Source organism: Archocentrus centrarchus, chromosome 22 (assembly GCF_007364275.1).
Source record: "Archocentrus centrarchus isolate MPI-CPG fArcCen1 chromosome 22, fArcCen1, whole genome shotgun sequence".
NCBI classification, from domain to species: domain Eukaryota; kingdom Metazoa; phylum Chordata; class Actinopteri; order Cichliformes; family Cichlidae; genus Archocentrus; species Archocentrus centrarchus.
This window is the reverse complement of record NC_044367.1, coordinates 13711483-13739438: the sequence shown is the minus strand read 5'-3', so window position 1 is coordinate 13739438 and position 27956 is coordinate 13711483. Positions and strand designations below refer to the sequence as shown.

Below are 27956 nucleotides of genomic sequence, written 5' to 3'. Positions count from 1 at the left end.
CCTGCACTCACAGGCGCAGTGTAAACACGTGGGAGCGTTTTAAGGTCTTGTGGCTACATTAACAGATGCAGATGTTACAGCCAGCGCAGGAGCTTATTGCTGTGTATTGACTGGTGCACAGTGACCTCTTGTATGTGGGTCGAGCAGAGGAGTAGAAGAGGTAAGATACTCTGTAATCCCTGTGCCAGTTTGGAAGAAAATCACTTATTGTGAAAGTCTGTGCAGTGACAGGTTTTAAAATAGCGCTTTGACCCATGCTTGACTGATATTTTTAGTTTGATAGTTTTGCTTTTGGCGTCATTACTCCTTTTGTGCCATGGAAACAAAAACATTTTTTATTTATAAATAACAGTTTGAAAATATTTCAGTTCTCTTTTTTTCACACTTAGCCTGCGCAGAATAGATGTGATACTACAAATAAACATTTACTAGTCTACATATCAGTCAGAGCATGGGCTGACACCGATGGCTGCTATGTCAGTGCATCCCTGAAGAATGATCATAGGCCCAATTACACATTGGCGTGTGAATTTATTGTTGGAAGCAATGGAAATTATAAATATTAATTTATTTGGTCACAAAGTTTTTTTGTTTTTTTTTTTTCATTTTATTAATACAGAGAGCTCATATTAGGTTGCCCATTTCCACAAAGGCAAAAACTTGGAAAAACCGATTAGATAGAAATAATAAAAATACATTAATTACAAGAAAGTTAATTATGAGAAAGTGGCAACCAAAGTTGTATGCGCCAATAGCAATTCCAGACGCTGTACACTGCACTCGCCACAAGAACATCTCCCTTATTTTGCTGAACGCACTGAAGGATCCCTAAGGAACTAGAGCCTGCTCGTCTCTCTTTTGGTCTTCCCGTTCAGCCTGTTGTCAGTGTGGACTCCCAAGTCCTTGTACTACTCCTTCTGAAGTCAATCACTGTCTCTTTGGTCTTATACACATTCAGAAGCAGATGAACCCTCCCAGACCACTCCACAAAATCTTCCACTAGCACTCTGCACTCTTCCTCCTACCCATCAATAATATATCCAACCACTGCAAAATTGTCACAGTATTTCAGTAGGTGGTATGACTCGGGGTTATACTGAAAGTCTGAGGTGTCCAAGGTGAAAAGGAAGGAAGACAGCATAGGCCCTGGGGAGCTCCTGTATTGCACATCACCAAATCAGACTGCGCAGCATCAAATACTGCAGCCTGTCTGTCAGGTAGTCGGTAATCCATGAGATGGTGGACTTGGTCACTGATATTTTATGTATTTTCTCTCTCAGTAGCAATAGCTGAATCATACTAAATGCACTTGAAAAATCAAAGCTCGACGATCCTCAACATGTAGCCATTACTCTAGATGGGAGTAAGCTTTCTGCAGCATGTAGATGGTTGCATCATCCGCTCCTGGATTTGGTCTGAATGTGAACTGCGGAGGGTTATGTGTTTGTTTACGTGCTTTGTTATTAATCCCCCTTCCCTTGTGCTAGAAGAAAAATAATTTTTCTAACATACAAGTAATTCTAATTTTAACACAACTGGCAATTAATGACACTATGTTTTAACAGTTAAAAAGGTGCAAAATTGGTTCAAAACACCACATCCCCTGCTGCTTATAAATGCCATCTTATTTGTAAATAGTTGACATTAATTGTTGACTTATAACTCTGCTTCATATATTAATTAAGTATTCGAATGGCCATTACTGGGTTATGAGTTACAGTGTGTTATCACAGATATATTGGTATTGCTGTAAATGCTGAGGAATAAGTGAAAAGAAATAGTGCAGACATACCAATGACATACACAGAAAACTTACTGGTTTGATTCCTGTGGTGTCCCTTTGAGCACAGTAACTGAAAGGAAGACTCTTTGATAATGAACTGAAAGATTCATTTTTAATGCAGTGCCATGCTGTGCCAAAACTTTAGAACCAGCATGTAAGACAACCGTTCATAAAAAGGCGTAAGTGGATCTTCTGGGATAACATAATAACTTCTCCATAACTCAGACTTTACTATTCAGCCTCTCATGTGGCTTTATTAAAATGTTATTAAAGAGTGACAGCAATTAGTCCAATAATCTGATTTTCTCTGCCTATGAGCACAGATGTTTTTCATCTTCCCCAAATTTGATGTGGAAGTACTTTTTTAAAAACTTTTCAGAATACAGTAACAGTGACTTAAAGATAAATCATCATTCTGATCATGTAGTCAGTAAGATACAGTAAGCCAGAATTCAGCTGTATTCTGTTTTTTTTTTTAGTACTGGATGTACATTGATTTTTCATGATGTGCCCCTATTGTTAGTATAACATTTTTATTAAGACCATGGTCCACTATATCGGGCAGAATTAAATGTTTAATGAATCAGTATTATAAAACAAAAGGTTATCTTCCTGGGTGTTGATTACCTGTGTCAGATTGTGCGGCAAGTAGCTGTTGCATTTGCTCAGTCAGCACTACTACTACTGTAAAAAAAAAAAAAAAAAAAAAAAAAAAGGATCCACAAATCTGAAACAAACCATGCTTAACATTACTTACACCAATTTTTAGATTGACGTCGATGGAGCTAACCCAAAATCATGATCTTATAATCCAACTGTTCAGTGTGCCAAAAGGAAAAAAAAAAAAAGGGGACACATGTCCGGGCGGTTGGTGACGTCAGTGTCGGGGCCTTTTTTGACTGGCTCACTCGGACGGTATTTTTTGACAGATGATTAGCAGTGCAGCCTCACGTGTGTTGCTAAACTGAATAAACAACCAGTAATTTTTCATTTTGTTTCTTTTTCTTCTCTTTTTTTTTTTTTGAAGGCGATTGATGATTAGACTTAATGTTGTATGCTGTTTTTGGTACCAGATATGGGTAGTGTTTATATTTATTATAATCTGACAAACACAGGACCAAATCCCTGATTGGAAATGTAGTAAAAAATAAAATCTAATAATCTGTACTGACATAGTTGGTATTATATATAACTTGAAGGTTGTGGATTTAAAGTTTCATTGTTGAGATACTGTGTTGGCTTTGTTACTGCTGGATCTGCCAACACATCTAACCAGTGTAATTATTTTTTGGGGACATCCAAAAATATTCCCATATCTGGGTCTCCTGAGAGAAAACTGTGAAAAACACCAGAGTGGGATGTAACAAAATCACTCACCCATCATGAGACCTCATAAAAAATCCAGCAAAAAAAGCAGCAAATGCATTTTTGGAAGAATGTCAAAATCAGACTCCAGCACCAGAAGGAGCTGGGAAGCCATGGAGCTTTTTCATCTCAGCCTCTATGCATCTGTATCTCTAAAGCTTGACCTTACAAACGAGCATACTGCATCACTGTGAGAATTGGTGTTTCTGGGCGGTGCAAAGTGGAGTAGAGCACATCAGAGTGCAGGGTATCTGAGAACAGCAGAGCACAGAGAGGCAGGCACATCCGCCGCTGGAGGGATCAAATCTGTACCATCTGACGCTCAAGGATTTATGGGTTTAGTCAAAATTGCTTTTCCCACTGTGCAGATTAAGCACCGTAGGATGTTTTCCACTCAGGCCGTAGAATAGCCCAGTGTGCTGCTGTTGCTGCTGCTGCTGTTGCTGTTGCTGTTTTTCTCCTTCTTATCGGCTCAGGCACTGGAGAAGGGAATGTATCAGGAAGGCAGAGTGCCCCAAACCCTGGAGGGGAGTGGATTCTGATTGACAGGAGAAGTCCGTCCTCTGGGGAATGTGAACCATGCAGGTGGATGCGGTATTTGTGCTCTTCTGTGTTTGGCTGGCAGGCACAGCTGGGAAGATGGTTCAGTCGAGAGGTCATAAGCTGGAAACCTACAAACAAAGCAGGTAACAGCAACAAAGTAATAAATATACTGGGTTTTTTTTTGGATGCAAATTAATCTTTTATTGCAAGATCTGCACAGGAACTAATCTGTAAAAGTTATTTGTTTTCACTTAGGAAATTCATTTTATTCTAGTAGATTTATGTTTTAGGTGCACACAATGTTGTCCACTGTTTCCTGTGTCACCTGCAGTGCTCCCTCCCCCTCTGAAAATAGACTTTTTCAGACGGCAGATTGGAGAGAGGATAGAGAGGGAGACCTAAATCCCCACATCTATTTATGTATTGTTGGTGAATGCTATGTTCTCCTGCCCCGCAAATGCTGCAGACCAGTTAATGACCGTTTTCTCTACCGGTAGCAGTTGTAGTCAATTTCATTTTCAGGTGATTATTTAGGCTAATTGCTGCCTTGCTAATGCATCCATTGGATTAGACCCCCCCCCCCCCCCCCCTTTTTTTTTTTTCCAGGACTGAACTAGATGTGCGAATCGATAAAGTCACTTCATTTCTGTGCGTTATTGATCGAACTGACTCTGACATCAGAAGTGATTTAAAGAGCAGGGATTGTTTTTTTTTGTTGTTGTTGTTAGTTTGCAGTTTGACTTACATGTAGCTGAAGAAAGGTGACCTTCACACAGCAAAACATAAAAACTAAAATCAAAATTGGGCCACAGGAGGTTGATCTTTTAACCTTTAATATCATTTTCAATCTGATGTTAGACTCAATTCAATTTTCCATATCTGTCAGAAAGAATGTACTGTTATGGACAAAGTAAGGTTATAAATAAAAATTAGATTCAAATTTGATTGATGGGCTCATCATTTTTTTTTTTTTGGTCTCTTATATTCAACAAGTCAAAAATCAAAATATATTTAGTTCACCAGCCAGCAAATAATTCTAATTATGAAGCTGAAATCTGCATTGTTTGACATTCTGGTTTAAAGAATGACCTAAAAAAAAGTTAATTCTGAAAATTCTTGCAGATTATTACTCTGCAAGTCAAGTACCTGATTAATCGGCAGGTTGGTTTAGCTCCACTGAGAACATTTCATGTTTTATCACTATGCAAATGTAGAGGTGCAGTCAGTTTTATTATTTATCTTTTTTCTCAGATTAATTTCAAATGGAAGCCAAAACCTGATTGTATCAAAATTGTGAAATCACCTAAATATTTTTGTCAGGTATTTGGAAATCAGAAAGTTGAAATTTCCTGCAAAACTGTCTAAAATTAGTATGATTATGATTATCATAATGAATCCAATTTTAATTTAGCATCTTCAAGTGGCTTTTTACACCTGTTGAGAACAATCAGCTGCCCATTAATTCACCAGTCGGTTATCATTGAGTCTTTTTAAATTGTGAGAAGTCCCTTCCCAGAGACATCTGGGAATCTGAACATGTTTTAAAAACCCTTTTGTAAATGAAGCCCCAGATTATTGATTATTATTGAAATAATTCTCTCAGTTGATTAAGTATTCTTTCAGCTCCTCTACAAAATTAATTGGACACTTTTACATGGCTTTATCTGATGAAAGCAACACTGATCGGCGCACAACCCTGATAGTTTTTGCTGCTTTTGATACACATAAATGCAGTTTTCCCATAAATGACCAGCGTAGATTGGCCTCTTTTCCAATGTATACATACAAATAAATGATTTTCTTGTAAAAACATAAGCACATAAGTTCAACTGTAGCCTAGAGCAGCCTCAGCTGAGGAACTGTATTTGCATTAATCTGTAGTGAAGATAAGATTTAACCAAGCAGGCAAAGCGCAGAACTGTACACTATCAGCACTGAATGATTTGCATCCACTTAATATTTTAACCAAAAAGCCTGTAAAATCACAATCCCCCGGTCTTTTGATACAGTATCAATTTTCATGGTATAACTGGTGATATTTATAGACCAGAGGCAACGCCAAACGGCATTCTGCTCTCTGTTAAGACTGCAAAAAGTAAACATGCATGATATAGTATATCTACTGGTCCTTAATATACCTAATGGTCCTTTAAAAGGATAATAGCAAAGCAAGTGTGATGGTATTCAATCTGCTGCCTTTTTAGATGTAAACAATCCACCGTGAAATTACAGTCATTTAAAGTGATCATCTGAGCCCCTAGATGATTAAGAAGATCATTAAGTACAAGAGGAGCACAATCGTAATCATCTGTGGAAAATCTGGAAAAGACAGAAGGCACAAGTGGCTCAAAGCTGCTGCATAATCTTTAAATGCCAGTGTCATCTTCTTATCACATCTGTGCTTCACTGTTTGCTGTTTTCTTCCCTAACTTGTTAAAAGTCCTCTCGCATCGGTCTTCTCTCTACTCTGACATGTACAGCCTGTGAATACAAATCAAATGTAAATCTCATTCCTCTTCTAGCATGGGTGGGTGGATTGGGGGGGGGGGGGGGGGGGGGGGGGGGGTGTCCATATGTGTATTCAGAAATCAAACCCTTTCTCTCTCTGTTTCTCATCACTCCACTCCTCCTCTCTCGAGTGTGAAATTTCGGAAGCGTCTGTGTGCTGCTGGCGTGGGCTGTGGGGGAGTGTTAACTCTGTTACTTTCTTCACTTGCTGCCTTGAGGAGGAAAAGCTGGGAGGGGGATTTGTGTAGGACAGCAGAGTCCCACATAAGAAAACATCTGAGGAAAAAGCTCCACGAGGTTTAAAGGATCATTTGGAACGGTCGCCGGATGATTTCTGGGACAGAAAAATGCTTTTAAATAAGAAAAATGAATTGCTCCTTTGCCACACAAAAAGAGAATTTAGTAACTACATGCTTGGTTAAAGCTGACTAGTTGGTCATGTTTTTTTTTTAATATTCTGGAAGTGCAAGTTAAATATGCGTAAGTTAAACCAAACTGTTAGCCAATTAGCCTATCCGCCTTGACTAAAGCAGTTTCAGAGGCGTTAGTGGCAAGTGTTCAGTAGAAATCAAGCAAAGCACATCTTGTTTGTTGTGAAGTTGTTCCAAATGTAAATGAATTCATCATTCTTTAAACTTTAAATGCCCTCTTCTCGACTTTAATGTCTCGTTTCTGCTTTCTGCCTTTTTGGGCGAGCACTCGTAAATCTGTCCAGAACGACCTCCACACAAATATGGCCCATTAACCCTCATGCAACCCCTGCAGAGATGTACGCGTGCAAGCCTGCGGCTGCAGAACACATTAAAAAAAACAAAAAAAAAACAATGTGGGGCCACGGAGCGGAGCAGTGTGCAGACAGGCTGTGTGGCGTAGGCAGGCAGAGAAAGGATTGGAGAGGCATTTCTGCCAAGAGGATTAGGAACCAGCTGCTGGATAGAAGCACACGAGGAGGCCCAGCACCCATTGCCCATGAAAGCACTGGAGCCAGCAGCGAGTGAAACCCTCTTCTCACTGTTTCATTTTGCTCTTGTTCTCTTTCTGTTTTTGTGCTGTTCCTCCATCGCGCCCTCTCTTCCTCTGTGGTATTTCCTTAATGCATGTCTGTAGTTGTCACAGGGATTTGGCTCTGTCTGTCACAGCATGCTCTACTCTATTAATCCATTTTATGGTTTTTGGAATTCATCATTCTCTCTCTCTCTCTCTCTCTCTCTCTCTCTCTCTCTCTCTCTCTCTCTCTCTCTCTCTCTCTCTCTCTCTGTGTTTGTGCAGCCTGAATATGCTGCCTGAAAGACATCTATACAGAGGCAGCCCTCTTGAAAAGTGACACCAGAAAAGAGCTGGCTTGTTCTAAATTGGATGTGATGGGCAAATGCTCTTTTGCCCTCATGTGATTTGTGGATGAAATGAGCATGATGTAACTGGATGTACTACATCTCCTTGGGAATTGAGAAGATACAAAACAACACATGAACACAAAGTACATACAGGCTGGAGAAAAAGACATCAATAGTGGCTACAGATGGTTTTCATTATTGACTGGTTATTTTTTTCTCTGTACAATAGCGAACAATGCCTAATTTCATTTCACAGACACCAAAGCAAAATATTTTGATTGCTTTTCTTTGTCACACATATTCAATAATTGTCATTTTAAAAGCAAATCAAATACCTTATCTGGGAAAGTATGACCAGGGCCCTTTTTTCTTAACAAAAGCAGCTTGTCAGGCTCTTGATAGTCAATTTGCAAACACAGTTTCTGCTGTAATTGAGCTTTGATCATCCCAGACAATGAACAAAAGGGCAAAAAGCATTCAAAGGTGACGTACAGAAATGCCACAGAGCAATACTCAGTGCAAATGACTGAATTTGAAACCACAAGAAATGTTGAATTTCAAAGTTAAAACAGAAGGAAACAACACAACATCTTTGAGCAGCGTTCTAAGTGTTGTAAGCTGGTGTCATTTACCTATCTGTTATCAGGTTGCGAAGAGACACCAGGATGGATGGCGGAGGAGGAGGAGGTCACAAATCTGGAAGGTACATTATAAAAATGTAAAATTAAGATTCCTTTCTGGAACACTAAAAGCTGCGTGAGCACGTGTTTTTATGGTTGTGGGTGTGTTTTGTTTTCCAGCCCGATTTATAAGCGAAGCCCAGACATGACAAAATCTCTGATGACAAAATCTGAGCAGCTCCTGAGAATAGACGACCACGATTTCACCATGAGACCAGCATTTGGAGGTCAGAAGCTCTGATTAAGTTATTTTAAAAAAACAATAAAAGCTGGATCCTTGGGCATCAAGTGCAGCTGAGTAAGATCTGTGCAGCAGTTGTGTCCTGCCTTGTAAGCATTAAGCTCTTGATTGACAGCCTCCTTTCAAGCTGTGTGAGAATTTCCAATTCCAGTTCAGTGCTTTACATCACCAGTGTTAACACATTGCCTTTGCTTCACTGCATTTTAGAGGGATTTGATGTCAGCTTTCTTTAGGATTATGTTGAAATAACGGCACACAGGCTTTTATTTCAGGAGATACGCTAAGTAATAATGTTCTGTATAGCTTTTTAGCTCTTTATGCATTTGTCTGTTGACATAAATTGAGATGCCCTATTTAACCAAAAAAAGTAAATAAATAGAAAAAAACAAAAAAAACAAGCCATGTGCTGTTTTTATCAGACTGCTTTTAATCACACAACAATCTGCTGCTGAAAACACCAGATGACCTCTTGCAGAATCCTTTGGCAGTGTCCGAGTTTAACCACCAGGTACGTCTAGAAGTGAAAGAACGAGCTGCATTTCATTCACCGCTGGATCCACTTTGATCCGTTATTATGACCTGATTGCATTTGTGTGCTGGTGGAGGATGATGATGCCGAGTAAAAGGGCTGAAATAGGTCAAAAGAAGAAATCTGAGCAAAACTGTAACCATCATGTCATGAGCAGTGGCTCTATGTGTGTGCAATTGGTGGTTTCTACAAGAAAAAAAGGTTCGAACTGACTCTATAGTGGTCATATTGACTGCTCTACCTACTGTCACATCCATAGCCAGGCAGAAAAGCAAAGCATGTGCTTACCTATTTAAATTTGTGCTGTCATTTCTTTTATGTTTTCTTGCTCATATAAAGTCATCTGTACTTTCTGTCTGCATATGTGCAGAAAAACAATACCAATAAAACTGCTGATATGATGCCATTTTCTTTCAGGTCCCCCAATTCCTGTCGGTGTAGATGTTCAGGTTGAAAGTCTGGATACCATCTCAGAGGTGGACATGGTAAGTATGAATAATTTTTTTAAAATCATGTTTTGCAAGTTAAAAGACACTGCGGCTCAAGTATTGTACTGGGTACAGTTTCAAGGTAGTTGTACTGAATATCATTTATTGTATAATTTCATTTCAAAGGTTATTTCTTGCTGCTTTCAACTTCATGTAAAAGAGAAATACTTTTGTACACTTTTACTTTTTTAATCTTGTTAACACGCAGTCTATGCTGTGGCTGAGTATTTCCAGATTGAAATGACCATTGAACCAGTGTTTAAAATGCCAATTCTGTCAAGTTTAGCAGAGTGGGCCTAATTTCTCATAGATGGCAATGGGGAGAAAGGTGTTTATAACCCTGGCAACATCTCATCAGTATGATCTATATCTGGACAAAGGATACTGTTGTCTTTTTGCTGTTACTTGAAAGTATAACATTACATTGGGCCACTCTGATGTATAGACCCTATACAATTCACTCTTCTTTTTTTGAATTGTTTTCCGGTTCAAACGTACAAACACATGAATTAATTACTCCAATATTATAACTTGCCATTTCTTAACTGAGTTTAAGAAAGCTTTGCTGAGCTTGAGGAAGGTCAAAGGTGAGCACGGAGATGATAAAAGTAGGCACGAGTGATTTTTATTGCTAAGTGTCTCCGTGTAATTTTGATGAGCAGAGATGAATTTTGAGGCTTTGAAACATTACAGAAATGGAAATGGAAGAAATCCTACAAACCACAGCGAAGTCAAATTATTGATTACTTGATAAAAACAAAAAGAGCAGAAAACATATAATCTAGACGTTTGTATTTATGAATGTCAGAACTGTATTTTTCTTCTTTCCTCTCACACGAATCATCTCACAGTCCCACAGATTTAATTGTAAACTTTAAGTTGGGCAATGCTGGATTAAACCACTTAGACTGTATATAAAATGGTGACCAACATATTGATTATCATTATTATCAGTCAAATAGCATCATAACTTACTTTTCACAGTGTATACAGGATGAATTGTGAATACTGGACTTCTCTTTCTAACAGAGTACTTATACATATAGTTTATATTTAAGTAAGGATCCAAGTACTTTGACCTGTTTATAACTCTGGTTTCATTTTTCCCCCCTGTAGGACTTTACCATGACCCTGTACCTGCGTCACTACTGGAAGGACGAGCGGCTTTCGTTTCCAAGCACCAACAACCAGAGCATGACCTTCGACAGTCGCCTGGTGAAAAAAATTTGGGTTCCTGACATGTTCTTTGTTCACTCCAAGCGCTCTTTCATCCACGACACCACCACTGACAACGTCATGCTGAGGGTTTATCCCGATGGCAATGTTCTTTACAGTCTCAGGTAAACGCACTCCCAACTGCACGGTGTGTCTCAGCACATGAAAGAAAGACTGACTCACCCCAAGAGCCTTTTTAAAATCTTGAAAATGCTTTTGCAAGCACTTTAAAGGAAAGGAAGTGAAAAGAAGGCCTTCAACCCCCTTTTTTTTCACATAATAAAAATAATGAAAACCATCAAGATAGGAAAAACAAAGTTTTTATTTCCAACAGAGACAGAAAAAGACAGTAACAAAACAACACTAAACCACACCGCTTGAAAAAGTCTCATAACAGATATAACAAGGTCGTACAAAATTGCCTGAAAGGTCGCTGCTGATTTGCTGTGTGGAACGTCCCAGCAGGTCCATCGGAATTTCGTTGAACAGCATTTGATTACTCTAATCAGCGTGGCAGAGTGGAGAGGAGAAGTCAAATCATTTTTCTTTAACCATTATTCAATCAGGAAAGTCATTTCCAAACCAGTTTGTGTTCCAGTGACCCCATGGCTTAAGGACATTTGATTAAAATTGGGGAAAACAAGTGGGATAGTGGATAGAATTGAAACAACACTGCAGCGGGAGACAGTATAAGGAGGAACTTGGGGGAAAAAAAACATCTTGAATAATGCTCTTTACAAAAACAGCACACGAAAAACAACTATATAAAAAGGAACTCGTCAAGCCAGAAGCCTCGTTATACGCAAAACAAACAGCTTGCTTTTGAAGCTATATAAACCATGTGTGGAATTTGTGAAGGTGACATTCCCGCTTCTGTTCTCTCTGATGTGAAATCACAGTTGATATTTGCTCATTATTGTCCTGCCTGTTTTCCCATACAGAGTCACCGTCACTGCCATGTGCAACATGGACCTCAGCCGCTTTCCCCTGGACACGCAAACCTGCTCACTGGAGATTGAGAGCTGTGAGTGGATTCATGATTGTCAGACACACCTTCATTGCTTGGTCAATATTAATAGGTCTGGAAAGAGAGTGAAACAGCTAGATTTCTGCAGAACTTGGTTTATATCATGTATATTACAACATAATGTGACATAGATCATGATACGTCTGCTGCTGAGCTTCATGGTTCCCAGAAAAAGAATATTATTTTTTTCTTTGTGCACTAGCCAGAGGCCAAAATGTCACAGTAGCTCATGAAATCTCAGCCTCGAACATTTTTGAGTATTGCCATAACTCCACCAGTGGTAAGACTAGAAAAGTCACTGTGTGATGAACTCTAAGTGAAAATCTCAGCATCTACGAACAGCTACTGGGGCTTTAGAATTGACACCTGTCATGTTTCTTCGTCGTTGCCCCGCGTCATCTGTCCTGGTTTGGTTTGTCCCAAGTGCTTTCTCTTTGTACATATTTCCTCCGCAGATGCGTACACGGATGACGACCTGATGCTATACTGGAAGAAAGGAAACGAATCTCTGAACACAGACGACAGAATATCCCTGTCCCAGTTCCTCATCCAGAAATTTCACACCACCACCAAGCTGGCTTTCTACAGCAGCACAGGTACTATAATCCACAACACGCCTGCTTCTAAGTCAGACACCAAAATCAAACTGATTATGTAAATGTGACAAATGTGCGCATAATGCATGAAAAACTAAATCACAATTAAATTCAAACTTCAATAAATCTCATTTCCCTTTGTAAGCCTTTTTCAACTAAAGGATCAAGTCTTCCTTACATGAAATTGGTGTCCGCTGAATGTTACACCAAAAAGACTGTACTAATATTTAATCCTTACTGTAAAACAAAATGAATCAGACTCCTGCCAAACACTTGTATACTGCTAGAAAGCCACAGTGAAAGCCTGGGAGTCTTTTTATTATCAGACGTCACTTTCCTGAGCAACCTGAAGCATAAAAGGGATTTTGGGTCCTATCACTCTTTGCCAGAATAGCTGGGAACCTCTGCTTCAAGTGCTGATATGGTATATCAGCAGCCAGCATATGACAATGTGTGAATAATGGTGATATTTCGTCTTCCTAGGCTGGTACAATCGTTTGTACATCCACTTCACCCTGCGGCGCCACATCTTCTTCTTCCTGCTGCAGACTTACTTCCCTGCTACTCTGATGGTTATGCTGTCCTGGGTGTCCTTCTGGATTGACCGCAGGGCTGTACCTGCCAGGGTACCACTAGGTATGTCATGCTGTCCCTCTCATTAGTTTACCTTTACAGAGGAATTTCTATATTTTATTTCCATGTATGCTTGCATATGTTACAATAAATGGCTATACCTATTTCCCAAATATTAAGAAATAAGGGATGGCTCAATAGGATCATAGCAAGAAGCGTCTGTATTTGAACTTGCTGGTTGGCTGGAGGCTGCAGAGCTCGCACGTTCTCCCTGTCCCCTCGTGAGGTTTCTTCTAGAGGTTTCCAGTTTCTTCCCACAAGCCAAAGACATGCATGTTAGGTTAATTCTCCTTCTTCTTTCAGCTGCTTCCTTTAGGGCTTGCCACAGCGGATGATAAGCCTCCATCTCATCCTATCCTTTGCATCTGCGTGTTAGGTTAATTGTTGATTCTAAATTGGATGTGGGTCCCTCTTTTTTTATGTAAAGCACACTGAGTGTAGCAAATGCACCATATAAATAAAATTTCCATTCCATTTCCAAAGCTAAGAGTTACCAACTATGCTACAAGCCCCTAGGCTGAATGCTGCATATCACCTTCACTATATGTGTTAGTACTAGTAATAATACTTAATTAAAGAATTTGTTCATAAACTAAAGACTCTTAATTTTTGGGATGATGGTGAATTTAGTGCTGGGGACCATGGATAGACTACATGATTTGACAGTCCACCTGACAGATGCTTCCCTTAAAACCCCAAATTTTGGCCAGGGAGGGCAAGCAGAAATGCCTCGACAGTAAAAACATCTCAAATCTGTAGTGTGACCCCTTCATGGAGTCCACACCCCCAAGTTGCCATCAGCTTTTACAATGAGTAGGTGAGTTCTGGGTTAAATGTAAATGGGTCCGTTTTATTTATTTTTGTCCACTGGCATTGGTGTGAAAGCTATTAGGAAAGTATACAGAGAACATTAGAATTCAAATTTATTATTGGGCCACAAATTTTTAAAAAAAATTGTTACAAATACAGCCCTTTGTAAGCAATTCAACATTTGTTTTAGCTTTCCAGCACTGCTGTGACTCAACTTTTTGATCCCTTCAGGCATCACCACCGTGCTGACCATGTCCACCATCATCACTGGGGTCAATGCCTCAATGCCTCGGGTCTCCTACATCAAGGCTGTGGACATTTACCTCTGGGTCAGTTTCGTCTTTGTCTTTCTGTCGGTGATAGAGTACGCGGCAGTGAACTACCTCTCCACCGTGCAGGAGAGGAAAGAGAGGAAGCTCAGGGAGAGAGTGAGTGTTCCTTTCATGTGCCCCCCCCCCTCTTTGCCTCTGGTTAAGAACAGTTAACTTTTTTATTTTTTTTATTTTAAATGGCTCACACTGAAAAATTGGACCAGATTTTTTTTTTTTACACAGACACTTCATCTTTAACACAACAGTGCAGTAGCTTTTTAGGTAGCAGTATGTTTTATTCTGATCCTTTTTTAGTTTTGGAAATAAAAATAAGGATGTAAATATTTGATTTTTATTTATTGATAATTCATGAAAAGTATAGCCCAATACAGTACTTAACAAGTTTATTAGACCACCACCCAATGTAAGTTTTATGTAACAGCTGCTCTAAATTAACAGTATCTGTAATTACCAGAATAATTTTTATATTTTTGTAATGATTAACCCACCACTATGCAGACGATCTTTAATCAAAATTATATTTTTAATGCTAAAATATAATTATTGTTGTTATTTAGGAATTCAAATTTACTGGTTTACAAATAAAAGCAGCAAAAAATAGTAACACAGATTCTTATTTTTTTTATTAAGATGCCAAATTACAGTTATTTACTTGCGTTCCTGAACAGAAAAGTTTGTTTTAGTGGTTGAATGTTATGTGTGATTAATTTGCCGGCTCAAATTCAAATGTAAAAACATGAATTTAATTTATTTTCTCAAATAACAAAATAATTTTTAGTTTTTAAAAAGTTTGACAGATTTCTAAAATATTTGTTTTCTTGTTTTTCTGACAGGTGGTCTATAATACATTTAAGCACTGTAACTGTGTAACTCTTTAATTTCTGCAATACCTCATATTTTTTGGTACAGTATATTATTTCCCTTTGTAGTTCTAAAATTTTAATTTGAACCCCTTGAAATGAATCCCTTACCAATGTCATAAATCTCAGGTCTGTATATTACCATCATGACCAAAACTACGGGCGTCTAATTTGTCATTGCTTACGAGAAATTATCAAAATATTCTGCTACTCCGCCCATACAAGAAAATATGACTGAAATTTTGCCAATCATTCCTTCAAGAACTGAGCTGTTTCCATCATGACTATTTTTAGATCGCTCCCAAGAAGTCTATTCTGACAAACTACACACACACACACACACACCATGGACCATGGTGATGAGAGCAGGGTCCGAGAGATCCAACAGCTGTTTTCAGAGGGCGTTCACGGCCACAGATGAGCATGCTCGTCATTTTGCTTGACATTGCCGGGGTAGTGCTCCTTGAGACTTTGTCCTCTTCCCCAAAATGCAAAATGAAATTTGAGATGAAGGGTTGCTGTTTTAGCACACTAAAGAAAAAGCATGCGCTGCAGACAAGCGGTTAATGGCAGAGGTAGAGGCTGAAAATGTTCCAGAGCTGCACAAGGAACAACTCTGAAGAGACACAACTTGTGTAATACAGTAATACAATTGTCACTGTACTAGTTCTCCATTTCTCTTAGACATTCAAATCTCTCTATGGGTTCATTAAAATGTTCTATGTACACATGGTTATTGCAAATATGACCTTCTTACTAAAAGCAAGAATGGAGCCATTTACAAGCAGTATTAATAGTTCTGTCTAAATCAAAACTAATAAGGCTGACCTGATTTTATACTGGAATATTTTTCATATCAAAATAATTATAAACTAGTGAAGACATGGTTTAATAATTTATGTGCATTTCCAATAAACATATATTTTCTAAACTGGCTTACTTTAAGCTGCTCTCAAGGCAGTGGCAAATTATTTCTGGGACTACAGCTCTTTTTAACTAGATTGGTATTCTTCATCTGCCAAATGCTGCAGCATATGGAGCCAAATTGCCCACGTACCCCGAGGAAGATTTCCAGCACAAACATCTTTCCATAAATGTTTCATACCAAAGTTATTTAAAGGCCATAAGTGTGCAGAAAAATGATAAACATTTGGAGGAATTAATGTATTTATAATATTAATTTATTGACTAATATAGAAAGTCTAACCTTAGTCATAAATCTGTGTGCTTTCTCAGCTTCCGTGTACATGTGGCATAGGCAACCCTGATGAGATGATGATCGACCCCCAGATCACTGGATATGGGTCTACGGATATCAACATCACAGGAAATTATGGGATGCCGGAGAACGGGGGCCGACAGGAACGAATTTTGGCCCAGGTGGCACTGAATGACCCACAGATCACAGGCCAGGTGAAGGCATCCAGAGGCTACGTTAACATCTGGATAGACACCCATGCCATAGACAAGTACTCAAGGGTCGTCTTTCCTGGAGCCTACATCCTCTTTAATATCATCTATTGGTCCATCTACTTGTAATGTGGGGTGCATGGAATGCTGTGTCATCCATGCTGGGACAACAGGAGCTCAGCTCAGGAAAGATGATGCCACACTTGAAGCGTTTGAGACAGAGAAACTGCTCGTGAGATGCATGGGGACGACTAACAGATTGGTGACCATTGCCTTCTTGACCCAGCCACTTAAAACTGATGAGTTTTAAAAGAAAATGAGTGACCAACAAACAGGAAGTCATTGATACTGTCACTCCATCAAGTCTCTGGTTTCATGCTGTATCTATAGTGTTGCTGATAGAAAGACGTCCGAGGACGCAGAGATGCACGTACGTGGACTTGTGTCACTCTTCAGGCTAACTCCTTTCAGTTCTCGATGCAGTGACTCCAACCACACGTTCAAAACTGAAAGTGTGAGCTGAAAACACATTGACATTGGCTGCCATCGACAGCAAATGGACAGATCCTTTTCCTGTTCATATAAACTACACCTGACAATCAATGAGAGATTAAAAATTTTCAAGGGAATAATTTAACATGTTGAGAAATGTGTTTACTTGTTAACTAGTGGAGAGAAAATTGATACCACTTTCATATTTGTAATTAGCAACTTAGCTTAAGGTTAAATAGCCATGGTACTTGTTTCTGTCCAATATTAAACTACCAGCACCTCTATAGCACCTGCACTAATTTATAAGTTTTGAATTAATTCATATAAAAACTACCATAAACGCTAGGTTTAATGGGGGGGTGCTGCAGTTTCTCTGCATGCCTAGCTAACACCCAGAGGCAAGAAAGAGTCTGGCAATCAAATTCCCAGCAGAATGGCAATTTTTATACAGATTTAAAAAAAAAACAAAAAACTAAATAACAACAACTACCCATAGCTTGTTAATTAGTGAGCTTTTGAGGTGGTGGTTGGCAGATTTTGCCCAGCTGCTTCCCCTGTTTTCCCCAGCCTGGTGTGCTCAGCTCAGCTGTTTTCTGGCTAGAGCTTCAGATTTACTGCAGACATGAAAGTGATATCAACGCACTCTTCAAACTCTGCATGAAAGCAAATGAACATCATTTGAATTTAAGTACTTTAAAAAAAAAAAAAGAAAAAAAAAAAAAAAGATAATTCAGAGCATTCTTATTCTTGAACTTCCGCGTTTCCTTTGCAGCATGTTAATGCAATTCAGTTTAGCTTCAATTTTCTTGTGAAATTTGTATAAATGCAGTTAATTTGCTGTCAAGCTGCTGCGTTCCATTTGTGTGAATGGACGAACTTGAGTACAAGAAAAAGCAAAGTAATGCAGTCTATTAAAATAACAAATGTAAAAAATGTATGTTTAGAAGTCCCATGCACTGACTATGATATTAACTTTTTTTTTAATGTTCTTATTTCTTCTTTTTTTTTTTAATACAACTGAAGCTCATCTCCTCTGTTTGGTGTTGTGAGGCTTTGAGGTTCACTGTGACCTGTTAGTTGCTAGTTTTATTGTCTTTTTCAGCTTAAAAACAACTTTATACTTTGTTAGGCAAAAGATATTTAAAAAAAAAATATTACAGATATTAAAAAAATGTTATGTATGGGAAAATGTTTAATAAATGTTTTGGTTTCTGAAAATCTGATCCTGAGTGCTGAACATCGTAGGCACAGCATTATACATTTTAAATGCAATAGTAACAAAGAACCTAAAAAACACATTCACACAACAGATTTTGGATCATTTGAACCAGAAGCTTCCAAGGTTCCAGATTTTTTTTTTCATATATTTCTGCTTAATTATACAGTGTATTTAAACAGTCCTGGAGGATAAGCCTTCACTGTTATTAGTCACTGGGTTGCTCCCAGCTTCAAGGTCTTTCTTCTCTCTCTGGCACATGTCTGACTGCTGATGAGCATTCAAAACAAATCATATACACTGGATGTTCTGTAATGCCATTATCCGCTCATGTGTAAATGGGTATATACATATACAATTACATTAAGGCTTTCCTGAGAGGAAGGTGTGAGTGTGGATTATGCTGACATATGTTTTTGTTGATCTAAGCAACATCCCAAAGGTGTCAATTTAAACTTTCTGTGCCGTCTTCTATCAAGAAAAATGCGAACAAAGGCATCACTGCATCAAAGCCAGCAGAAAAGGATAAAGCATCAAAAAAAAAAGATGTCCATAACCTGATTTTCCACCACATCTGTGCCCACTCTAGGGAGCCAAGATTTTTAATCAAGCTGTGCAGCTGATGAAAGTATGCCTAGAAACCTCAATGACTGAGAGAGGTAGTGTGATCGTCAAATCAAGTACAATAAGGCTATCCATGGATAGAGTTGATACATTTTAGACTCATTTTATTTAGTGGTTCATGGTGGAAAGCTGGCAAAGATGTGGGAGTATATCCCAAAAATAAATTCCAATATCATCATCAGTAAATTCGTGTTTGTCCAAAATGCTGCAGCGAGACTATTGATTTGGACCAGAATGAGAGATCTCCTATATTAGCTTCTCTTCATTGGCTCCTTCAAAAATGAATTTTAAATCTTTCTTCTCACGTGCAAAGTCTTGCATATCTTAAAGACCTCAGAGTACAATATTATCCTAATAGGGCACTTTGCTCTCCAACTGCAGGCTTACTTGTGGTTCACTGAGCTTTCAGCCATCAGCCACTTCTCCTGTGGAACCAGCTCCCAGTTTGGATTTGGGAGACAGGCACCCTCTCTACATTTTAGATTAGGCTTAAAACTTTTTTTGATAATGTTTATAGTTAGGTCTGGATCAGGTGACCCTGAGCCATCCCTTAGTTATGATCCAATAAGCTCAGTCTGCTGGGAGACTTCCCATGATGCACTTCTACCACACTCCCCGGGTGTTTATAGACCAGTACTGCATGTAATTAAATGGTTCTCTTGCTCTCATAGTTTGTGCTTTGTCCTGTCTCCCCTATGCTCTCCTTTTTTCTCTTCTTTCCCCTCACCCCCAAAACCTGTCGTGGGAGGTGGCTGCCCCTCCCTGTGATTGGTTCTTCTGGAGGTTTCTTTCCATTAAAAGGGAGTTTTTCCTTCCCACTGTTGCCAAGTGCTTGGTCATGGGGGATCATCTGATTGTTGGGGTTCTCTTTCTAACACTAAGTTCTTAGCTTACAAAATACGCAAGAAGGTCCTGGGTTCAAATTGAGGCTTGGACCTTTCTGTGTGGAGTTTACATGCTCTCCCTGTGTCTGGTTTTTCTCTGGGTACTCTTCCACCCTCAGTCCAAAGATATGCATGGATTGCACGGATAATTGGTGATTCTAAATTGGTTGTAGGTATCAATGTGAGCATGAAAGAACTGCATTCATTGGAAAAGATACCAAACCAGAAATATACAGATTGACAAAATTGTCCCTAATACCTTGTAATTTTTCCTATAAGTATTTCTAATATCAGTTTAGGGAGTTCTCAAAGCTGTGTCTCTGTCTTCCAGTCACTTCTGTTTCAGTTTGGCCAGTCTAAAGTCATCTCTCACTTGCTTAAGCAGATCAGGGCAGCACACTAAATCCACAGCTGTCATAGACAGGGCCTTGGCTGTCCTCAGGGTGTACAACTGGGCCTTTTCAGCTCCTGGCAAAGTAAGGAAAATAAAGCACAGAGTAAACAGAAAAACTGAACGGCCAGGAAAGAGATGATGGCTACATTTGTCTGATCAGAGTTTAATTATAAGAAACTAAAAGCTGCGTGCCAAAATACCTGCTGCTTTGGTGTATTCCTCTGTATGGTTTAATGCATCAGTACAGATATAGAAGAAAGGATGGATACCAGGGACTATGAATGACACATTGCCAAAGTCTGTAGAACCTGCCAGGTAATTATAAATTCACTGTGATAATGATTCAGTGTCGATTCACTGCACAACAATGAAAAAAATAATAAATAAAATAGATCACAGTTCTGCTGTTAGATATTTTGTTTTATACATTTCTTTTGCACAGAGCAGAGACAGAAAGAGGTGATTTGCAAAACTGTAAATTATGCCTACCACAGAAGCTGGCTGGCTGCTCTGGAAAGTGAATCCCCAAATCTTTTCCATTACTTTCATACAGACTCGTCAGTGTGGCATTAGGCAGAATGTTATAGCAGGCAGGAGTTGGGTAGATGATCTCCACCTAAAGTAAACACAATTAAACGTAAGACCACAGTGCATTTAGTCTGTCATATTTAACAGCACATAAGGCCATGCATAGTAATGTAACCTGCCTGAAGCACATGGAGATGAAGGAGAAAAGTAGCCTGAAGACAATCATGAATTATGTAACAGAAGTTCAGCACTTGGACAGTAATTACAGGAATAGGGTAAAAAGGGAATTGTTATATAACAGCAGTACTCTCTAGCACTGCTATATCAACATACACTGCTTCTACAGAGATATAACATGTCTCTGATATAGAAGCAGTGTATGTTGCATGTCTCCGGGTAAAGCAAACGGAAGAAGCTATTAACTAAACCTACTTGGCAACCCGTCGCCTCAGCAGCCGCCCTGAAGCAAGCTTCAGCTTTGGCCTTCAGATCATGAAGCTCCTTTAGCAACGGGGTGCGCAAATAGAACTCTAGTTCAGTGTAGGCTGGGATAATGTTGGGCTTCTCTCCTCCATGTTTGATGATGCCTGTACCAAAGACAAAACCAGAACGTCAGTGACGTAGTAGCTCACCAGGCTCGCGATCCGTCACATTTCACAGGTTACTGTAATGTTTTAAGTACAGAAAGAAAGTCATAAGTCTTCTTGCATTTGGGGCACCGCATTGCACAAACTAATGAGTATTAAAATTCATCGACAAGTCAAGAAGGCTTGTAAACAGTCATGCCCAAGATAAATTAATCTTGTTCACCACCAAATTAAAGTGTTTGAGTTCAGGAGTGTGACGACTATATGGACAGCAGTAACCATGGCATTAAAAAGCATGAAAATATATATACCTATCAAACATAACATTATCTCCAATCTCATTGTACATTCTGTATGATGACAATAAAGACATTCTATCTATGACCACCTGATCTCCCTTTTGCCGGCAGAACAACCCTGACCTGTTGAGCCATGGACTCCACTGGAACCCTGAAGGTGGTATCTGCCAAGTCGTTAACAGGTTCTTTAAGCCCTGTAAACTGTGAGGTGAGGCCTCCATGGAGCAGACTTGTTTATCCAGCACATCCCACAGATGCTTGACTGGTTGGAGATCTGGGGAGTCTGTCAACACCTCAAACTTGTTGTGCTCCTCAAACCATTCCTGAACCATTTTTTGCTTTGTGGCAGGGTCCATTAGCCTTCTGAAAGAGGCCACAGCCATCAGGGAATACTGTTTCCATGAAAGGGTTTTCCATGAAAGGGTGTACATGGTCTGCAACCATGTTTAGGTAGGTAGTACATGTCAAACTAGCATTCACATGGATGGCAGGACCCAAGGTTTCCCAGCCGAACATTGCCCAAAGCATCACATTGCCTCCACCGGCTTGCCTTCTTCCCAGAGTGCATCCTGGTGCCAGGTGTTCCCCAGGTAAATGATGCAAAACCACTTGATCATCTACATAATGTAAAAGAAAATATGATTCATTAGACTAGGCCACCTTCTTCCATTGCTCTATGGTCCAGTTCTGATGGTCACATGCCCATTGTTGGCGCTTTCAGCAGTGGACGGGGGGTTGGCACGGGCACCCTGACTGGTCTGTGGGTACGCAGCCTCATACACTGCAAACTGTGACCCACTGTGTATTCTGACACCTTTCTATCAGAACCAACATTAACCTTTTGGGCAATTTGAGCTACAGTAGCTCATCTGTTGGATTGGACCACATGTCTCTAGCGACTGACTCTGCAGAAAGTTGGTGACCTCTGCACACTATGTGCCTCAGCATCCACTGACCCCGCTCTGTGCATTTTACGTGGCCTACCACTTCGTGGCTGAGCTGCTGTCATTCCCAATCACTTCCATTTTGTTATAATACCACTAACAGTTGACTGTGAAATATTTAGTAGCGAGGAAATTTCATGACAGTACCTGTTGCACAGGTGGCATCCTGTCATGACACCAGAGAGAGCAACTCGTTCTTTCATAAATGTTTGTAGAAGTGGTCTGCGTGTCTGAGTGCTTGGTTTATACACCTGTGGCCATGGAAGTGGTTGGAACACCTGAATTCAATGATTCGGATGGCTGAGCAGATACTTCTGGCAACATAGTGTATGTGACTTTTCACAATTTATCACAGTTAATTGTTGTACTGTCAGAAACAGACAGCATGTAATTGCCAACTTGACCCCATTCCCACCTCTATCACTTACCCAGGTTTAATTGACTGTTGTTTATAAGGGATCAAAAATAACAGAATGCATAGATTTCTTTCAACGAATGGAAAAGACAGTCACTGTTCTGTCCACTTCATTTGTACCATGTATAAAAATCTGTTATATAGGTTAACAGGCTGTGACCAGAACCTAAGATGGCGAACTTGTCCACCATGCAAATTATCAGCTTATTTTTTTCTAAACACAGTGAGCATGCCTTGAGGTCAGATGTTTGTTTGTTTTTCCTTCCAAGACTGAAGTTTGAGGTTTTAAATGAACCTAACCACAGCTTGTCTTTTCCTTACCATGAAGCCTCCAGTCTGGTTTGAGCTGCTGTCTGAGTACAGAGATGTTGTTATAGGCCAGTACAGCAGCATCCAGGGCATTCACTCCCTCCCAAGGGTAAGCAGCTGCATGACATGCCTTCCCGTAGTACTTCACTAACATCCTGTGAAACATCAGCATGGTGGGTTAAGGGCTCTCTACAACATGCAAAGGTTATCTGTTCATTATGAGAGATAAAACTGAGAAGACAAAAAGTAAGTGAATTTGAACTGAACTGAACTGAGCAGTATAACTCACTCTTCGATTGTGACACAGGGCTGGAATGAAACATCCTGCTGGGCTGGATGAGCCATGAAGACGAGATCAATGTCAGCAAAGGCCCCAGCATTGATTAGCTCAATCTTTCCTCCTAACGATTCCTCTGCAGGAGTTCCCAAAACAGTTATCTATAATAAAGAGTAAAAGGGAAAAAAATTTTATATATATATATATATATATTAAAATTTTGCCTCTAATATATTGTCATGATCCTGGGCCGGTGGCCCAGTGTTTTGAGTTCTATTTGTGCAGTTCTGTTTTGTTCTATTTCTAGTTTTGGTTATAGTTTAGTATTGGAAGCTTAGTTTCTTTGTTTTCTGTTTTGGTTTTTCATGTTCTGGTTTTCCCTGTACTCGTGTGTGTGTGTGTGTGTGTGTGTGTAAGGCGTGACCCTCCTGTGTTTAGGTTCCCTTTGGTTTAGTTCTCCGTGTTTCTTAGTGTCTCTCCCTTGTCTCAGATCTTGTTTAGTTGATCATGTTCTCATTCCCTTTGTCAGTCTCTGTGTTAAGTCGGCATGTTTTTGGTTAGGTCACTTGCTGTTTTATTTTGACAATCTTGTGTTCATTGTGCTTTGTGTTTCGGTTTACTTCCACTTGTCTCGTTAGTGTATTGCGTTCACCTGTGTTGTAACCTGTTTCCCTTTCCGCCATTACGTCTCACTTTATTTAAGTCTCCGTGTTGTTTAGTTCAGTGTTCGGGTCCTCGTCAGTTTTCGCTGTGTTTTGTCTTCGAGTTTTCAAGTTTCTAGTTTCATGTTTTGAGTGTATTGTGTAGCACATATATATATATATACATATACATACATATACATATATATATTAGAGGCAAAATTTTCATCAATCAAAACACAAACCCTTTTAAACAGAGACCGTAATAACAAATCTATCGTTTCTATTTCTATTAAAAAGTGATGCTGTTCACTTGTCCGCATTAATCAGAAATGCAAGTGTTGATTTTGAACTCGCAAATGTTACAGAATATCTTCATATCACAAAATCTGCATCCAAACTGATTTAAAAAAATTAAAAAAAAAATCACATTATAACATTATAAATTAACATTATAGTGCTTGCACTTGTTAAGCCACAGCGAACTGAACTGAATATTTAAAGGAGTGCATGGGGTGAAGTTTCACAGTATGTCGCACTTGGCTTGCAGGGTTTTCCAAGTTTGACTGTCTTAAGTCCCTTAAACATGGCGACAGTTACCTTCACTGGGACAGAAAGCTCAGTCTGGCTTTCTAAAGCAGCCCTCAACCCCACAGCGGCCGCAGCGCCCACTTCTGCTATCAGGTTGTGCCCGCATGCATGCCCGATCCCGGGCAGTGCGTCATACTCGCACAGGAAACCCACATTCAACACTGGATCCCCCTCCCCGCCACCAACCGGACCCCAGCTGGCCCTGAACGCAGTCGGAAGTTTGTAGTTACTCTGGACCGTCCATGTCTGGTCCCCCTGAGAGAAGAAGCGAACAAGCCGGTCGTGCGCATGTTTCTCGTTACCGGCGAGTTCAGGGTCGCTCCAAATGTCTCGACTCAGACTGTGCAGCTCGTCTTTGTGAGCGTCTATGCACCGCTGAAGGATGGCTTTCATCTGCTGCCGTTTCTCCATACCGCCGGACAGCCTGCAGGCGTTAATGCTGGACTCCTGAAAGCACGGGAAATTTATCAGTATATGTGTCCCTGTGAGGCATTGATATGCTTCCCTCTGCTGGCTGAACAAAAACCGTGTAGCCTACATTTGAAATTATTTGGCTGGTGATAGGTTGGATCACGCTCAGTCCGCTGTGGCTTCAGCTGTGCTAAAAAAAATGAACCCAAACAGGAAACTGTAGTTCCTCTAATAACCACTTGACTGACTCCCGTGTTAAAATGTCATACTCTACAGCAAAAATAAAAATGTTCGTTTATTTCAAAAATGTTTTTCCATCTAAACTGAATTACAGCTTAAGTTAGTGGCATGGCCACTTAGACACATGAATGCTGGCAACTGTAGCGTCTGGTGTGTGTGTGTGTGTGTATTGTTGGTGACTCTTTTTTCCTTTTTATGCATTTAACAAAAATAAATAAATACCTCACAATTGAGATTCATTTCTCTGAATGGTTTCAGCAGATAGACACACAGTAGTTTACAGTCCTGTGAAAAAGAGAGTTTTCATAGGACACTGTGCAATCCTGTGAAAAAAAATTAAGTACATCCCACGATTCAGGAGCTTGATGAACCACTTTTAGCAGCAATAACTTGAAGTAATTGTTTCCTGTGTGATTTTGTCAGTCTCTCAAATCATTGGGGAGTAATTTTTGGCCCACTTTTCTTTACAGCATTGCTTCAGTTCATTGAGGTTTGCAGGCATTCGTTTATGCACAGCTCTCCTAACGTCCCACCACAGCACTCCAATCAGGTTGAGGTCTGGATTCTCTCAGCAGTTATAGAGTGAGAGGCAGGGAGCGCCCTGGACAGACTGACAGGGCAAATGCAGAGAGACCTTGCTGTGAGGTGACAGTGCTAACCAAATCGAGTAAATTTGTAATAATAATAATTTTGTACATATATTGAAGTGGCTTGTTTTATAGCTGAGTAACAAAAAAAATACATATTTTTTTATCCATATAAAGGTAAACCCCCAATATTAGGCAACATTTGTTACCTTTATGTCATGCATGTGATGAATTTCTAAATTTGTTCCACTCATCTTCAAAGCGAACATATTACATATATCTGCATCTTTCCAGTATACAGGCAAAATACAGTAAACCATAAATAAGAAAACTGCTATAAACACTTCTAAAGAGTCCAAGATGAGCATAGATTGCCATCTGCTGCCACGGATGTTCCTCTTATTTGGCTTATTTTATGATCAGTGGAGAACTGACATACATACAGATTATTCCCAGTTTAAGATGCAAGCAAACTGTAATTCAATAATGTTGCAGCATTCTCTCAATGTAATCTCAATAAACCAAACTGCAGCTTTTGCTTGTAATGGAAACCATGATTGTCCAGTGATACTAATCAGTTACAAGTGATGGGTGAGAGGGAACACGCCACAGGGCTAAAATCGCTCACTGTTGCCACACTAGAGGGACCCAGAGCTACATTTGGTAGAAGACCCCTTTTTGCTCAAGAAGCTGCAACCACTAAGTGAAAGTGCAGAAATCAATGTTCTGCCCTCTTTGCAGGTTACCTTGAATAATTTAGTGAACTGAAAATTCATTGAAAAAGCAAACACGAACAAGTCTCAGGGGTCCGTTTTATTTATTTGTTCAGTTATTCCCTGCAGTTATTTAGATGAATGTGCAGCAAGAAAACGATGCTTTCGTTTGCTGAGGATGAACTGGGAATCCGTCCCTCAAAACAAGGTCAGTTAGTGCTGTATGAATAAAGACGAAGCTCCACAGCTGACACACACACACACACACACACCCACCGACTGCATGCGCTTCGGTGTGTGTGTATGGATATGTGTGAGATGGCGAGTGAATGAGAAAGAGAGCAGGTGTACATATATGTGGTTTCTGTCTGTGTTTGAGTTGGAGGTTAATTGGGGGCAGTTGTCAGTCGCAGGAGGAGACATGTTGAACAGCGCTCAGCAAGCTGACACCACGGCTGCCTCCTGATGTGACCTGTCTGTCAGCTTACTTTACGCCCCGCCGGTGATGCTGACACTCTCCATTGTGCATCAGTTAAGTGAGGGAGGGACCCATGTGCCACTCTGTTGTCTTATTTACAGATTTGCCCCATGAGCATGTGTTTAACTTCACATGATTACACATGTGTTTGGCCTAAAATTTTGGGTGATGCATCCACAAATGAAACATTTGATAAGATTTATTTTTAGACTCATGCCAGTGATGATCCCCATCAGTTCAAACAATGCAACATAGGCTGATGGTGAGATAATCTGGCCTCAGATGAGCAGAGGATGTGTCGCTTAAATCAAATTTCAAGCACCGTGGATATTTCAGGTCGAGTTGTTAGTCATCCTACTAAAGCAGAGCGATGCATGAGTTATGATAAATGCATGCAGGCGTCGCAAGAGCAGGGTGTCCCAAAGGAAGGCTGGCTTCACAGCTACAGTGAATGGATGTGCTCCTGATGACAGCATGTCTCAGAAATGAGAGATGAAATAAACAACTGGCTATACTTGGGTGGGTCTGTGTTTTTACAGACCACTGCGTAAGTGTGGCACACAAATTAATGTGTTTGTGCCTTCATTAGAAAGCACATATTTTCCAGTATAAAAGGTCACAATGTATCTAAAAGTGTTTTACTTACTTATAGGACCTTAGATTGCCTGAAGTCAGGGATGGTTCATGAAGTCCCTAAACCGAATGTGGTTCGTATTTTAATCCCTACTGATAATCTTCAAAGCATTATAATAAACAAACACATATTTGTTCTGCAACTGTCTCTTCTCTGGCATTCATGAAAAGTTATATTTGCTTTCCTTCAACTGGTTCAGAGTTCAGCAGCTTGGCTTCTTACTGGCTTTGGCGGACTGCATCACATCACCCCAGTACTGATTTCTCTCTGCTGGCTTCATGTGCGTTTTAGAACTCATTTTAAGATTTTACAGATCACTTTTAAAGCTTGTCTGAATC

The 27956-nt window shown here is 39.8% G+C and overlaps 2 protein-coding genes across 7 annotated transcripts; one reads left to right on the top strand and one right to left on the bottom strand.

Annotated features, from left to right (window-relative positions):
• The first annotated feature begins 30 nt into the window (after positions 1–30).
• Positions 31–18062, top strand: LOC115772385 (gamma-aminobutyric acid receptor subunit rho-1-like). Of its 5 annotated transcripts, none has more exons than XM_030718600.1 (11): positions 31–160; positions 3625–3834; positions 8180–8236; positions 8334–8440; positions 9401–9468; positions 10588–10811; positions 11628–11710; positions 12169–12309; positions 12793–12945; positions 13984–14180; positions 16181–16483. In XM_030718600.1, the coding sequence occupies exons 2-11, from the start codon at positions 3728–3730 to the stop codon at positions 16481–16483; spliced, it is 1440 nt and encodes a 479-aa protein (XP_030574460.1). In that variant the 5' UTR covers positions 31–160; positions 3625–3727. The 5 variants fall into 5 exon arrangements, with proteins under 5 accessions (XP_030574460.1, XP_030574461.1, XP_030574462.1 ...); XM_030718601.1 differs by lacking the exon at positions 31–160 and adding an exon at positions 16545–18062 and having other exon boundaries at positions 3302–3834; positions 16181–16413; XM_030718602.1 differs by lacking the exon at positions 31–160 and having other exon boundaries at positions 3305–3834; positions 13984–14081; positions 16181–18059.
• On the bottom strand, positions 18026–27768 carry LOC115772389 (peptidase M20 domain-containing protein 2). Of its 2 annotated transcripts, none has more exons than XM_030718609.1 (8): positions 27631–27768; positions 24565–25002; positions 23336–23484; positions 23059–23201; positions 20925–21079; positions 20454–20580; positions 20165–20272; positions 18026–20038 (listed from the first exon to the last, which is right to left on the bottom strand). In XM_030718609.1, the coding sequence occupies exons 2-8, from the start codon at positions 24964–24966 to the stop codon at positions 19902–19904; spliced, it is 1221 nt and encodes a 406-aa protein (XP_030574469.1). In that variant the 5' UTR covers positions 24967–25002; positions 27631–27768; the 3' UTR covers positions 18026–19901. The 2 variants fall into 2 exon arrangements, with proteins under 2 accessions (XP_030574469.1, XP_030574470.1); XM_030718610.1 differs by lacking the exon at positions 27631–27768 and adding an exon at positions 25094–25139.
• Between the last annotated feature and the right edge of the window lie 188 nt (positions 27769–27956).